This window comes from Eublepharis macularius, chromosome 11 (genome assembly GCF_028583425.1).
Source record: "Eublepharis macularius isolate TG4126 chromosome 11, MPM_Emac_v1.0, whole genome shotgun sequence".
In the NCBI taxonomy this organism is placed as follows: Eukaryota; Metazoa; Chordata; class Lepidosauria; order Squamata; family Eublepharidae; genus Eublepharis; species Eublepharis macularius.
The window spans coordinates 23,104,483-23,120,537 of NC_072800.1; the positions used below are offsets into that span (position 1 = coordinate 23,104,483).

The following is a 16,055-nucleotide window of genomic DNA, read 5'->3' on the forward strand; positions in this document are numbered from 1 at the left end:
GGCAGCCTGGGTGATGCTCCCTCACTTCGGCATACGCATCCAATTGCACATCCTGTTCGGCATTAATGCAGTGCTGAGACATAATATTTGTGCTCAGAGATCTTTTAGACATACCTCCAAATATGCATGCCATTCCACTCCATTACATTATCACAGATGTGCTTTGGATACACATTACAAAGTTAGAAAACATCAGCAGAGTTGTCTTGGCGATAGGGACAAGCGCTCTCCTCCATACTCCCATTCCCATCAGCAACAGATACAGAGTAATAACCCTTGTTAATAGTTGCAATAAATAAATAAGTCCATGAAAGTTTTTGCTGTAAAAACTGACCCTCTTATAGCACAGTATTAATATTTAGGCTATGATCTTCAGAATAGTTTTGAAGAATGTGACGGGGAGAAATATTGAGTGATTCCGCACACGTTGGATAATGCACTTCCAATCCTCTTTATAGATCATTTGGAACAGATTTTGTTGTGTGCGGAACAAAAAATCCACCTCAAACGACTGATAAAGTGCATTATCCAACATGTGCGGAATCAGCCATTAGATATAATTCAATGCTGATCGATTGCCCTTAAATTATGCTTTATCAGCTCTTTTTTACTCACTGGGATGACACTAAAGAGAAGGATCTGTTGCACTCTTGCAGTGCAACTTTTGCAGGGAGTGGCTATTAATCTGGATTAAAATTGTTCTGTTGATGTGCCGTTTTGTGATAGTCGTCATACCACTTAGTTTACAGGAAAAGTAGAATAATCCCTTTCTTAGGATCAGTGTTCACAATACACTAGGGTAGCTTTCAAGTTACACAGAACTCTTTTCCAAACTGAATCTTCCAAAAAAGATGTTCAAGGAGAAAACAAGATATTTTAGAATGAGGCTCTAGTGTTCCACTCTCGTCAGCTTACGGTATTTTTCTGCAAGATGGCAGCCTTCAGAACATTTCCGCTCTAGCAGTCCTCCTTACAGTGAGGTTTCTGCCTTAGCTATATGAAATGAACTGGCAGATCTTAGCATTTCGATGTAAGAATAAGCAGTAAAATGTGTGGGTTACAAAACAGAAAAGAATGTTCTTGCAATGGAACAAACACTGCCGTTGTAGAATTATGCATCTTGGCTAGTTTTAAATTCGTATATGCTTATTTTCCATTTGTTCTTCTCATCTAATGAGGCCAGGCCTGTTTCTTCTCTTTTCTTTTAAAAATAAATTTACAATAATTCAGAAAGATGTGCCCAGTTGTTCATTTAATAGATTGAGTTTTCTGCAGTCACTTCTTTTTCTTTCAGGAAATAGGAGTGCACATAAACCTCTCCATATTGCCCTGATTCACTTTCAAAATACCGGCCATCTGTACACTCTCAGTGCAGGCCCATGTAATATGAATGGACTACAGAGATATGCACTTGAAACATAAACTCTTAAAGATTACCCGCTGTACATAGTCCAGCACATCTGTTTGGTTCATATGCGGTGTGTGCCGTTGTAACTTTAAAACAAATGGTAATAAAAGTTTTTTTAAAGTTAGCTTTTATAAGAAATGTACATCTGTTTGCCACAGGGTCGCTATATAATTGTGAACATAAGCAAGTTTATTTAGTTGGCTATCTTTTTGCGGTCCAACTACTGACTTTTTGTATGCCTGACTTCTATGAGTTACGGAAATATTCCCACCCAACAGTTTGTGGCCTGAATGTGAAACCTGAAGTAGGGCACCACCTAGTGGCATACTCGTGATAAAAATTTTATTTTATTCATTGGAATATTTATATGCTGTGTTCTTTGCCATTCACACAGCTAATGAAACATTATACCAGTTCCCAGTAGCGCATGCTATATACCATGCAGAACTATTCATAATAAACCAATAAATAATAAAACACCCAGGCAAAAAAAATCCAGTGAATAATGTATTTATTAATTATTTTTATGGGTGGGAAGGCAGTATGGTATAGCCCGATCTCGTCAGACCGCGGAAGCTAAGCAAGGTCAGTACTTGGATGAGAGACCACCAAGGAAGACTCTGCCGAGAAAGGCAATGGCAAACCCCCTCTGCTTCTCACTTGCCTTGAAATCCCCTTGCTGGGGTCGCCATAAGTCAGTTGTGACTTGACAGCACATTGCATACACACAATTATTTTTACATCTTGCTTTTCTCCCGCCTCTAAATGGCTGACGTCAACAATTTCAGGAGGATAGCTGTGTTGGTCTGCAGTAGAACAGAAAGATTCAAGTCCCATGGTACCTTAAAGACCAGTAAGATGTTCACGTTACCTGAGCATGCGCCTGAGCTTTGACTTTTGAGAGTCAAAGCTCCCTTTGTATTTGACGAAGGGAGTTTTGCCTCTTGAAACCTTACACCCTGATATCAGTAAAACGAGCTAACATCTCTGTTCTCAGAAATATAAGTAAAAAGAAGCAGACCCATAATCTCCACTCACAAGCCACAAACTGCGCAAGCGTTGGGCCTTGCTCACACACTGAGGAAGCACAAGAAAGCCCAAACAACAGCAGTTCTTCCTGACCAGCTCAGTAATCCCTGGTCCAATGGGCAGAATTGCCTTGTGGGCACAGGTGGGTGGAAGCAGTCCCACAGATCCAAGGGTAAAAAGCCCTGTCATTGTGGAAAACAACCCAGGCCAGCCAGCAAGACAAGTGCTCTGGAAAAGCAAGTGTTTGAGACATCCCACTTGGGTGCTCTGCCAATATGGGTGCTGGTGCAGAGCTGACCCCCCATGCTGCCTTGTAGACCACATTCTGAAAAAGAACAGATGTTTAGGAGCCCCCCCCCCATGTTACATCACTGGGAGGTATGTATGGGACTTCCCAGAGTGCATTGGACCCAAGACCATTTCTGGCTTATGTCTCTGAGCTAACTTTTTGAGCCAGCTAGATAAAAAGCCTTGAACTGTTAGAATATTAAAATATCAGAGAACTGTTAAGCTGAAGACGCACAGTAGTTAGGAGACTGAGCTATGACTAAGCAAGTTCCATGTTCAACTCCTGTCTTTCTTGGCACGATCCTTCGGTGGCCTAAGGCAAGCCACACAGCCTCACACTTCCCATCTGCAAATTGGGCGTAACGGTTGAATAGCTGGATATAACTGATGAATGGCTGGATAGAGAATTATATAACTACTGTCTGGTCTCAAGTACACCATTGTTGAGCAAGGTGATTGAACGAGTGTTGACTGCCCTACTTCAGTGATTCCTAAATAAAGCAGACTGTTTGGATCGATTCCAGTCTGGTTTCAGGCCTGGTTATACGGGACTGAAATGCCCTTGGTCATCCTGGTGGGTGACATGCACTGGGAGAGGGAGAGGGGGGGTGCAGCCTCATTTATTTCTCCCGGACCCCTCGGCAGCTTTTGTTACCGTTGGTCATAGCAGCCTTTGGGGATTAAGACTACAAGACACTGTTCTGCAGTAGTTCCAGTCCTACCTCCAAGGTAGGTTTCAGACTGTGGTGCTGGGGGGCTGCTGTTCTGCCCTTTGGCCTCTGGGATTCCCCGAGGTTCCATCTCATTGCCCATGATTTTCTGTATCTATGTAAAGCCACTGGGAGAGGTCATCGGAAGATCTGGGCCAAGTTTCCACCGATATGCAGATGATCGTCAGCTCTATCTTTCTCTTCTAGCAGACTCCAGTGAAGCTGTGGAAATTGAACAGGTACCAGGAAAGAGTTTTGGAATGGATGAGGCTAACAAACTGAAACTTAATCCTAACAAAATGGAGCTGCTAGTGGGGATAGGGGGGAGTCTGACCCAGGAAATTGGTTGTCTCCTGTCCTGTATGGGGTTGTACTCCCTGTAAAGGAGCAGGTTCATAGTTTGAGGGTGCTCCTGAACCTGGGCTTCCTGTTGGATAAAGAGCTGGCCGTGGCGGCCATGGGTTCCTTTTACCAGCTTTGGCCTTTCCAAGGTGTGGCGGGGAGATCTTGCCACCATGGTGCATGCTCAGGTAACATCTAAATTAGGTAACTACAATGTGCTTTACATGGGACTCCACTTGAAGACTATCCAGAAGTTACTGTTGGGTACAGAATGCTGCAACCAAAATGTTGACTTCAGTGGGTCGTAGGGACCATATAGCTCCAGTCTTGTTCCATCTATGCTGAGTCCCAGTTTGTTTCCGAGCCCAATGCAAGGTGCTGGTGTTAAAGCCCCATGTGGTTTGGGGCCAGCATACCTTAAAGATTGCCTTCTCCCATATGAACCTACCCATCTGCTCTGGTCATCTTCTGAGACCTTGCTTTGGGTGCCCCTGGCCTTCTCAGTTGTGGCACCAAAATTTTGGGACTTGTCAGGGAAAATCGTCTGTCTCCCTCTTGTTGTGCTCCTCCAGTGAGTAATGACTTCTGTTCTGTTTGGCATACCCCCAGTGATTGAAATTGGCGGCATCTCTGGTTTTTGATGTTCTGCCTTTTTATGTGTTTTTATTGAATTATTGTATGTGTAATTTATTTAAAATGTTTTTAATGTTTCCGTGTTTCAATGCTTGATATTCACAAGTTTGGGGACCCTATTTGGGTGGAAAGGTGACAAAGAAATATTTTAAATATCATAAGAATTGCAAGATAATGTATATGAAAAGCTTTGACTTCTAAAGAGGTGCTTCAGTGCTTTTTATTATGATTGCATTTTCTTTATTTCCTGTTGAATGTCCTTCCAACTTATTTTCAGTTCTTAGAGGCCATTTACATTAATTGTTCCCAAGATGTTATCTGTCATGCATTTTATCGACACATTCAGTATTTGCAGGACACGAAGGTGCTATGAAATGATAGCTTATTGGTGTTCCACACAGGCTTTTATATGATAATAGCAATCGTTATACAGTGATGCAAGTGTCAATTTTATATTCAGTCAGTTAATTGTATTTTAGTATCATTTGGAAACATCATCTCTTTCACTTAGCAAATTGTATGGGGCTGACCTGGCTAACCAATTCACACTGAATGCAGCTTGCTTGAAAGAGATTTTATGTGGTTACTTAAGCAAAACTGAGAGTCTGTGCCATAGCCATCTGTGCATTCACAACATAAGGAATTAGCAGAACAAATAATAAGCAAATTGGTCAGGAAGAACCAAACTAAGAGGCCACAACCATGAACTCTATCAATATTTCATCTCTTTGTCACATACTAACAGTGTCATGATAAAAGAAGCAAGTCAGAGACTTGGCCTTGGAATAGAAAGAAGCAGGGCTATTTTTCTGGGGAAAGAGGTGGTGGAACTCAGGACCACACAATGACATTACTTTGGGTCAGCTGGAACAAGGGGAGAGTTTTTAAAAGTTTAAATCACCCTCAGTGAAAATGGTCACATGGCTGGTGGCCCCGCCCCCTGATCTCCAGACAGAGGAGAGTTTAGATTGCCCTCTAAACTCTCTGCGGTGCAGAGGGCAATCTAAACTCCCCTCTGTCTGGAGATCAGGGGGCGGGGGCACCGGCCATGTGACCATTTTCAAGAGGTGCCGGAACTCCATTCCACAGTGTTCCAGCTGAAAAAAAGCCCTGGAAAGAAGGAAGGCATTTGGGAGAGGGGCTGGGAGCAACATTATTCACTCCCAAGAGAAATAACTGTCCTTGGGGGCAGTGTAGTAGCGGGGGCAAACCCTCACACCCTTCTCTATCCTCTACCAGCAAGGACCTCATGGAGTCCAGAGAAGCAGAATGCAGAGAGTCACTCTAAATCCTACCCTACTGCTAATCCCTGACATGTATGCCAAGTATCTTACTATCTGTTATATTAATGCTCATAAGAATAAAAATGTCTCAAACCATCCAATAGAAGAGAAGGATAAGAAGGAGATGGATGTTCATCTCATCACTCAGAAAGTTATCCAGCGTAATGGATTTCCAGGTGACCCTTTGCTGGTGCAAAATCAGTCGGTGTTCATGAAAACCCACATGCCTGTAAAAGCAGATGTCACATGGTTGCTCTTAAGATTAGTAGCTTGGTTGTCAGTACTAAGAAGTACCACTGTATTTTTGTATTCTCAAGACCTCTTCTGAAAGCCACGGGAAAAAGGCAAGTTGGCCTAATCTGACCATTGGTGTTTTAAACATACCTGAAAGGCCAACAGAACTGAACGTTAACTTCCTTTGTATCCGTACAGCACATAAACAATGACCACATACACGGGGAGAAGAAAGAGTTTGTATGTCGATGGCTGGATTGTTCCCGAGAGCAGAAGCCATTCAAAGCCCAGTACATGCTGGTGGTACACATGAGGAGGCACACAGGAGAAAAGCCACACAAATGCACTGTGAGTAAAAAGCTCTAAATCAAAGTTTGGTCGGCTCAGTTGTTTGTTTCCTTTTCTACACGTGCAATGTGGGTACTGGGGAGGAAGGACAGCATGGTATAGCCCAATCTCGGAAGCTCTGGATGACAGGATATGGCAGACAGATGCCTGGATCATTATAGCAAGACACAGGTCCTTGGTTAAATGACTTTTATTCAGAAATCAAATCTTTTCCATATTCAGGTCCAAAGGTCTACTTAGGAGTAAGGTAAGCATCTAAGTAGCTCGAGTAGGAGTTTGACAAGAATGACAACATGGGAAAAACACATCTCTTTTCTACTCTGCTTTTCTTCCCCCTCCCAATTCCCAAACAATCCCTTGCTGCTTTTTCGGTGTGAGAACATTTTGCATATTTGTGCTATCACGCTGCGCCACTAAGAAGAAAGACATATCATAGTCCGAGAGGAAGTCCAAGGTCGTAAATAGTTGAGCTCAACAGATAACCACCTGTGAAAGCCTGAGAAACCATCAGAATACTAGCAACAGGAAATTGCGTTACACCAGGATCATGGTTACAATAACTGGCATTAGAACATAAGCATCAGAATTAACATTGGCATGAATGAATGGGCACAGTCATACATGACACTAAGCAGGGTCTGTACTTGGATGGGCAACCACCAAGGAAGGCTCTGCAGAGGAAGGTGCTGGCAAACCACCTCTGCTTCTCGCTTGTTTTAAAAGCCCTTTGCTGGGGTTGCCTTAAGTCAATTGTGACTTGATGGCACATACACAATTTGAGCACAATGGAATTTAGAATACCTGATGAAGCTCTGAATGCTTAGAATGTGGGAATGAACAGACACTTTTCTCTGAGGGGTAAGTCTTTAGTGGAGTGTACAGTAGGAATAGCGGTATCACCGAGAAATTGCCTAAAGAATTTGATGGAGCTATGATGCTATATTTGGGTTGTATCCTTCCTAACACTTCTCACAGCTAAGTGTACATTTTTCTTCCTCCTCGGGAGAAAAGCTCCTTGCACTGGAAGAAGGCTGACACTTAGCTGAGCAGATACAACCCATTATCCATGATGGAGAAATCCCAATCTGACCAAAGGACACCCAAAGTACGTCTCCAAACTGAGTGAATGAGCAACAAAATGGCAAGTGAGCTTAGACTGAAACGAAAACAAGAAGCATTATAATGCCTTTGTTGAGCTGTGATGCCTATGTTTAAAACAGTGTGAGCAGTTCTGGTTATCTCCTCAAACAAGGATACAAGAAGGTCCAAGAAAACGGTCAGAGGAATGGAGCATTTTTCCTTGTAAAGCCCTTCCATGGTTGCAGATCCAAATTAGATTGCTATTCATTTTTTGATTGCCTTTCAGAATCCTGATTTGTGCAAGTCAGCCTTCAGTTCATGGAAACATTAGAAGAGATGCCAAATGTCCACCAAGCCTGACATTATTTTAACAGTATGGGCCAGGCAGCCACGAGCCGGGTATGAAGGCAATGGCACCCTCCCACATGCTGTTTGTATTCAGTAATTGGCATTCAGGGGCGTATGAACTCTGAAATCTGTGCACAGATTCAAGTTGCCTAATAGTCATCAATAGAGTTACAAACTAAACAGAGAAACATCCTTTGAAGCTCATTGACTTCATTGGATTTTAAAGGGTTTAACTCTGCTTAGGACTGCATTAATATCCTCCAGAAGTTTGTCCAGTTTTCTTTAAAACAACACCATATCTTGTGGCAGTGAACACTACAGGAGTTTGTTATCTAGAAAGTTCACTGTATGGATCAAAAGCAACCAAGGAAAGAATTGCATTGCACTATAGTGGATTGTATCCTACCATTCCATTTAGCCAACTTTGACACTGTCCTACATCCCAAGCAGCCTTCAGCTCTTCTTTAGGATGAACAGTCCTCAGGGCAGAGGAAAGCTTCATGCTTGGCTGAGCGGGATAGAAGGATAAAAACTAGGATCAACACAACTGTTCCTTGTGTATTGATATAATGTATCCAGGGCTTTTTTTCAGCTGGAACGCGGTGGAACGGAGTTCCGGAACCTCTTGAAAATGGTCACATGGCCGGTGGCCCCGACCCCTGATCTCCAGACAGAGGGGAGTTTAGATTGCCCTCTGCGCCGCTTCAGCGGTGCAGAGGGCAATCTAAAGTCTCCTCTCTCTGGAGATCAGGGGGCGGGGGCACCAGCCATGTGACCATTTTCGCCGAGGGCGGTTTAAACTTTAAAAAACTCCCCCCTTGTTCCAGCTGACCCAAAGTGACGTCATTGTGCGGTCCTGAGTTCCACCACCTCTTTTCCCAGAAAAAAAGCCCTGTAGTCTAATATTTTTTTCCATTTATTTAAATGGTGATAAGCACCATTTGATGAAGAGGAGGAACATTTTCTTCTGCCAAAGGAAAACAGAAACTGCAAACCTATCACTAATTGCGTCTCAGTCTTGGAAAGATGCTGCTTCTTGATATGGTGTTGTTTCATTCGTTTGCCCCCACTCCAGCCTCACCCTTCTTTTTTCAAGTACTAAGAATAATCCACATGTTCATGTTATCTGCAGTTTGAAGGCTGTACAAAGGCCTATTCCAGGCTGGAAAACTTGAAAACCCACTTGAGATCTCACACTGGAGAGAAACCATATGTCTGCGAACACGAGGGCTGCAACAAAGCCTTCTCCAACGCGTCGGATCGGGCCAAGCACCAAAACAGAACTCATTCCAATGAGGTAAGGAAGCACATGGGCAGTAAAAATCCCCCAACTGTTCACAGACATTATGCTGTCAAAAGAATTTATTGTCAAATACGTACCCCAAAATGAAGCCAGTACGTTTATATATATATATTTTCAAAGACAATAAATCATTTTTAACAGCATATTTATATGTTTTAAAAGGCTCCTGGCTATTTTATCAAAAATTTGGCACCCTTAGTCTGGTTTGTTCTTTTTTTTTTTAAAGGTTACTTGGAAGGAAATCCCCTTGATGACTATTGAACTTCTTTCCAAGTAAGCATGTCTGAGATCACAGCTCACTTTTACAGCTGCAGAAACACAAACAGTGGCTTGCCACCCGGCTGCAGCTGATCCAATTAGAAATATCCTAAATAAATAAATCCAGCAGTATCCCTATACTCAGATGGCAGAATAGACCCAGTCGGTGCAGCCCCCAACTCCAGTTCTACAGTATAAGGAAAATTATGAGAGTGTGATTGCATTAACAGAGTTTGGTTAGCAAAGCCTCCTTTGTTTATCTTCTACCATTTCAAAACCGATGTCCAGAATACATAGCGAGAACCAGCTCAAAAATGCAAGTTCCTTGGGCAGCCAGCCTTCTGTTCTGCTGTGATGACTTGTTTCTGATTGTCCACAAATTTTAGAAAGGTTCAGTGGTGCAATGTTTCGTTGCTGTGCTGGTACAGCGGTTCTCAGGATTGTGTCCTAAGAAGCAGAGGAGTTGTCCATGTTAGTCTGTAGTCGCAAAATAGTAAAGAGCCCAGTAGCACCTTTAAGACTAACCAACCTTATTGTAGCATAAGCTTTCAAGAACCACAGCTCTCTTCATCAGATGCATCTGATGAAGAGAGCTGTGGTTCTCAAAAGCTTATGCTACAATATAAAAGGCTAAGCGTGTTCCAGACAACTTACTTCCTACCCTGGTGTGCCTCCAGAGGGCACTGCCATGGAGGGAAGCCCAGAAAAGGCAGCCTGTCCCTCTGAGAGTGCCTCCCGCCTTCACCCAGCTGGGATCAGGACTAGAGCAGGTGGCAGTGCCTGCCCCCTGTCTTCACCCAGCTGGGATCAGGAGCAGATCAGGTGGCAATGCTCACTCTCAACTTCCCCCCGCCTTTGCCAAGCTTGGATCAGGAGTGGAGCAGGTGGCAATACCCACCCCCCTTCACCCAGCTGGGGTCAGGAGTGGAGCAGGTGGCAATGCCTCTCCCCTGCCATCCCCCGTCTGGCACATGGAGTGGTGAGGGAGGAAGGGGACACCCGCCTAGCCAGCCAGATCAGCCAAATCAACCCTGGCAATCAATGGGGTGACAGATGTCGCAGCCAGATTGCCCTCACATCAGGAGGCAATACCCACTCCCCCCTTCACCCAGCCAGGATCAGGAACAGAGCAGGTGGCAATGCCCGCTCCCCCTTCAAGCCACCAGAATTAGGCGTGGAGCAGGCAGCAAGGCCTGCCCCCCTTCACCCGACTGGGATCAGGAGCGGAGCAGGTGGCAATGTCTTCCCCCCGCCCCCCGGCTTCACCCGGCTGGGATCAGTCACAGAGGAGGTAGTACCCGCCTGCTCGCCCTCTCCTTTCTAGAGCTCGTTGTTTTTTTCCCACAACGGGCTTTGTTACTAGTGCTACAATAAAGTTGGTTAGTTTTAAAGGTGCTACTGGACTCTGTCCTAAGAAGGGCATCTGGCGAAAACTCTGATGGTAACATGGACCAAGTTTTGAAGAGCTATTTAGGGCAAAACTAGACTTTACATTTTTTAACAGATTGGGCTCTGCCAATCCAACTCTCATTCCCTTCAGTCAGACGGCGACTGCTAGGAACTGATTTCCCAAGTGCCGGAGGGGCCCAGTAGGGCAAATAACACCCACCCCCGCTGAGCTGTCTCAGGTTGTGAAAAACAGTGCAGGGTGGAAGGCTGAAGATCCTTCCCCTACGCACACGCACACGCACCATGGTCCTGATGTGAATTAGGCCCCTGCAGCTGCTGTCTGAGGTGAATGAGTGAAACCTCAACCCAGCATTTTAAAAAATGTAACGTCTACTTCAGCCAAATTTGTTGTTTGTTTGTTTAATCTTTTAACAAGCTAACTTCTCTGTCACTTCACTAGCTGCTTTTGAAACTCCCATTTCAAGAGGGCTTTGCCATGCAGGACAGCTGTATTAAAAAATACAAATAAAGGCTGCCAGGGCTCATCGAGCTGCTTTCACGATTTGCGGGAACTCGTCATTGCATATAAGATCTGGGTTTCTGTGCAGGGGTAATTGTGATTCTACTACCCCTAACAGTCCCACTGTAAATGATGTTTTCCCACCTGCTAGATGATACCTGTGCTGAGAAAACACAGGTGCAGACCATAGTTCTCAGCTTTCCTACTATCTGTATAGTTGAAGAAAAGTAGAAATTTGGGCCAACTTCACAGAAGACAGAACACACGTACAAAAATTAGCTGTTACACAGGTGTTTACTAGTGACACATGCTGGCTCATCAGTGACAACATAAGCTAGAATGGGAATCCTTCCAGAGTATCTGTTTATGAGTCATTGATGTAATTAATGGATTTACTTCTCTGGTAAAGAAAACCAGGTTACAGTATGACAGATTTGCAGCAGTGATTACCATGAGGAAATGTCTTAAGGATTAACCTCTCTTTCCCAAAGCTCTTTCACCTATTCAAAATTATGCATCACATGTCATTGTTCTAGAACTTCTTTTCTGGCATGCAGCTATAAGACTCTTCCCACACCATCATCCTTCCTTTTCTGTTCTCTGGGGCTCATGGAAGAGAAACCTTTGGGAATAGTCTTTGATCTAGGTTTAATCCTCCCATCCTCCTGGAAGGAGGGGGAGGGACACCCATATAGTGAACTCTTCTCTCCGTGGTGACATTTTGGCAAAAGAACTGCAGGATTCGCAGACTTTTCAAATGGAGTCACTTTGCCTAATTTTAAAGATGTAACAGTTCTGGCAATGCTGAAGCCATGAGAAAAGCTTTTTCTCCTGGCTATGTTTTTTGTGGGGAAACGAGAAAATTTGGAAGAAACTTTAGTACATGCAATACTTCATTTCTTATTAAATCTAATTTATTTTATTTTTAATAGCATAATATGCATAACTTAGCATATACATTTGTACTATTTGGCTTACCTAAGGAATTTAGAAGTGTAACAGTGCAATCCTGAGCAGAACTTCATGCCCTTCTAAGACCACTGACTTCAGTGGACTCAGAAGGGTATAAATCTGCTTAGGTTCGCACCGTTAATGCCTTAGTTTTCTACAAGCAAACTATTGACTAATCAGTCCCTGAGAAAGAGATCTGCCAACTGCTGCATCCCATATGTGTGTATCTTAGTTTTCGTCATCTGAGAGGTAGGGAAAAAATAATACTTGAAAATAAGAAAAAAAAACTTGTAGTAAACAAAAGAAAGTATTATTTGTACAGAAACAGTTTTATGCAGTCATAATAGGACTAGTGGCATATTTGGATATCAAATGAAACTTTAGAACGCTGAAAACATTGATCTCTCCAAATTAGAGATGGGCACGAACTGAAATACGAACCAAAGTTCGTGATGAACCAGGTTGGTTCATGGCTGGTGAACTGGTGGTTCGTCAGAGCCCATTTCTGACGACATGCCACGAACTTTAGGCTGGTTTGTTTGGTTCATTTTTTGGTTCATCACTGCAGACACCTGGCGCTGATCAATCAGTTTCCAAGGCAACAGGAGATGGACTTTCTGCAGACCTTCTGCTGACCCAGAAGTGGCCTTCTGCTAGCCTGGAAGTGATGATTTGCTGACCTGAATGTGATGTTTTCATGAACCAAACGAACCAGTTCGCGAACCAGGGCAGATTCATGAAAGTTCATGGTTTGTGGTTCGGTTTTTTCTCAGTTCATGCCCATTTCTACTCCAAATTAGTTACCTAATCAAACAGTAAACATATCTTTGAAAATCTGTTCTGTACATCTACAGTACAAAAGAATTCTGATTCTTGTAATGTTGTAGTTTCAGGTGGGTAGCCATGTTGGTCTGCAGTAGAAGAGCAGATTCACGTCCAGTTGCACTGTAAAGACCAACAAGAGTTTCCAGGGTACAAGCTTTAAGAATCCAGCTCCCATCATCAGACACCTGACAAATGGAGTTGGACTCTCAAAACCTTATACTATGGAGTTCTTGTTGGTCTTTAAGGTTTTACTGGACTCAAATCTTGCTCTTGTAATGCTGTGCATTGCCTTCCATTGAAATCTGCATACCTCATGTTTTGAAGAAGTAACAGCTTGACTTGAAGAGCATTTAATTGTATCCAAAAGAGAAAATAGTTCATAGCAGGGGTTTTTTTCCAGAGCGCCCTAAATTTCAATTGTTCTATTAGAAAAATAGGGGGATGCCTGGGGCGATGGAGGGGGGGAGGTCAAATTGTTTTCCCCTAGGCGTTCACATCTCAGAGTCACAGTTTGCTGTTTCATTTTACTCGTATAACCAATTTAGGGACCAGTGGCAACAAAGCCTCAAGAAACTGATTACATAACAAAGTAAGTTGATCCATCTCCCAACAACGTAACAGTGTTGAGTAGGGGTGTGCAAGGAAAAAACTTTCGGCTTTCTTGTTTCGGGATTACCCGAAACAAGATTCTCTACCGTTAAAGCCGAAAGCCGAAACAAGAATCTCTTTCGGGATTCGGGATTCGGGATTCTTTCGGCATTCTTTCGGCATTCTTTCGGGTTTTTTTTTTTGGGAAAATGCCTCCGTCTTTCAGGACGCCTGGAGGAGGCATTTTCCCACCTAATAAGCCCAAAATTGGTGGGGACCTTCCTCTAACCCTTCTCTAACAACCACCCAAGTTTCAGACAGATTGGACTTTGGGGGGCCATGTTATGGCCCCCCAAAGCAGGTCCCCCCATCCTCCCATAAGAAAGCGAAGGAGCAGCATATTGTTAGCATGCTGCTGCTGATCTTTCTTCATTATTTCCTATGGGGAAAAAATGAAGAGGCAGGCTTCCTTTGCCAGGGGTGGCATTTTGCATGCAAAATGCCCCCCAGCCCTCAGGGGCCCTTCTCCCACCCCTCCTCCCACCCCCCACCAAGGCTCAGCCTGCTCCCACTTGGGGGGGGCCATTTCATGGCCTCCCCAAGTAGGTGCTCTAATCTCTACCACTGACAGCTGGGGGAGGCTTGTGTTGCCAGGGGTGGCATTTTGCATGCAAAATGCCCCCCAACCCTCTGGGGCCCTTCTCCCACCCCTCCTCCCACCCCCCACCAAGGCTCAGCCTGCTCCCACTTGGGGGGGCATTTCATGGCCTCCCCAAGTAGGTGCTCTGCTCTCATCTCTACCACTGACAGCTGGGGGAGGCTTGTGTTGCCAGGGGTGGCATTTTGCATGCAAAATGCCCCCCAGCCCTCTGGGGCCCTTCTCCCACCCTTCCTCCCACCCCCCACCAAGGCTCAGACTGCTCCCACTTGGGGGGGCCATTTCATGGCCTCCCCAAGTAGGTCCTCTCAGCCCCTAAAGTCCACCCCTTACAGCCCCACACAAACCCAATTCCCCCCCAGCTGCCACACACAGACCCAAATCCCCACATTAGCCCCTCACAGACCCAAATCCACCCCCACCTGCCCCACACCCATAACCCCAGGAACAGGCTGGCAAAGGCCAGCCCTCTCCCTTTGTTCCCTATGCTGGGAACTTCTAAACTCTCTTTCCCTAGGCAATTCTGCACAGCCCAGGGGTGCCACAATGGTGGGCACACTTCTGAGTGCCAGCTGGTCCCTGTGAAAGAGCACCTGAACCACAGACACCCTCCCTCAAATTCCCCCACCACCTACAGAGATGGCTGGCCAGCCAGCCCCATTGTTCCCTATGATGGGAACCAACTGCACAACAAAGAATAAAACAAGAACAACACAAAATAAAGTTTTAAAAAAATTATATTCTCCCTTCCAAAGTACAAGTAGGCAAAGCATTATGACACATTACACCAGCAGTCCCCCACACAGAAAAATTAAAACAAAACTCACTTAACATCAGAGAATCACAAAGCATGATTCCTGTCAAAAACACTTTATTTCTTGAACAGCTTTAGGTTACACAGCAGGGGGGAACACCAAAGGGCATGGCAGCACTATCTTACACAAAAATAACACAACTCGCTTCACATTAAAGAATCACCCCAAAAAATTGCTGTCAAAAGCACTTTATTTCTGTAACTGCTTTAGGAAGGCACCACAGAGCAGGAAAGCAGTGTACTACACAAAAATAACACAACTCACTTCACATCAGAGAATCACACAAACACAATTGCTGTCAAAAACGGTGAAGTGGGTTGTATTATTTTTTGCAGTACATTGCTATCATGCCCTGTTGTGCCCTCCTACTGTGTAACCTAAAGCTGTTCAAGAAATAAAGTGTTTTTGCCAGGAATTGTATTTTTGTGATTCTCTGATGTTAAGTGAGTTGTGTAATTTTTGTGTAAGATAGTGCTGCCATGCCCTTTGGTGTTCCCCCCTGCTGTGTAACCTAAAGCTGTTCAAGAAATAAAGTGTTTTTAACAGGAATTGTGCTTTGTGATTCTCTGATGTGAAGCGAGTTGTGTTATTTTTGTGTAAGATAGTGCTGCCATGCCCTTTGGTGTTCCCCCCTGCTGTGTAACCTAAAGCTGTTCAAGAAATAAAGTGTTTTTGACAGGAATCATGCTTTGTGATTCTCTGATGTTAAGTGAGTTTTGTTTTAATTTTTCTGTGTGGGGGACTGCTGGTGTAATGTGTCATAATGCTTTGCCTACTTGTACTTTGGAAGGGAGAATATAATTTTTTTAAAACTTTATTTTGTGTTGTTCTTGTTTTATTCTTTGTTGTGCAGTTGGTTCCCATCATAGGGAACAATGGGGCTGGCTGGCCAGCCATCTCTGTAGGTGGTGGGGGAATTTGAGGGAGGGTGTCTGTGGTTCAGGTGCTCTTTCACAGGGACCAGCTGGCACTCAGAAGTGTGCCCACCATTGTGGCACCCCTGGGCTGTGCAGAATTGCCTAGGGAAAGAGAGTTTAGAAGTTCC

At 44.2% G+C, this 16,055-nt stretch overlaps 1 protein-coding gene across 1 annotated transcript in view; it reads left to right on the forward strand.

Moving 5' to 3' along the window:
- Window positions 1-16,055, forward strand: part of GLI3 (GLI family zinc finger 3) — a 306,111-nt gene that overhangs the window by 277,086 nt on the left and 12,970 nt on the right. The window contains exons 11-12 of the mRNA XM_054991390.1: window positions 6,126-6,275; window positions 8,836-9,000. Coding sequence (XP_054847365.1) covers window positions 6,126-6,275; window positions 8,836-9,000 — 315 coding nt within the window. The remainder of the gene's footprint in view (window positions 1-6,125; window positions 6,276-8,835; window positions 9,001-16,055) is intronic.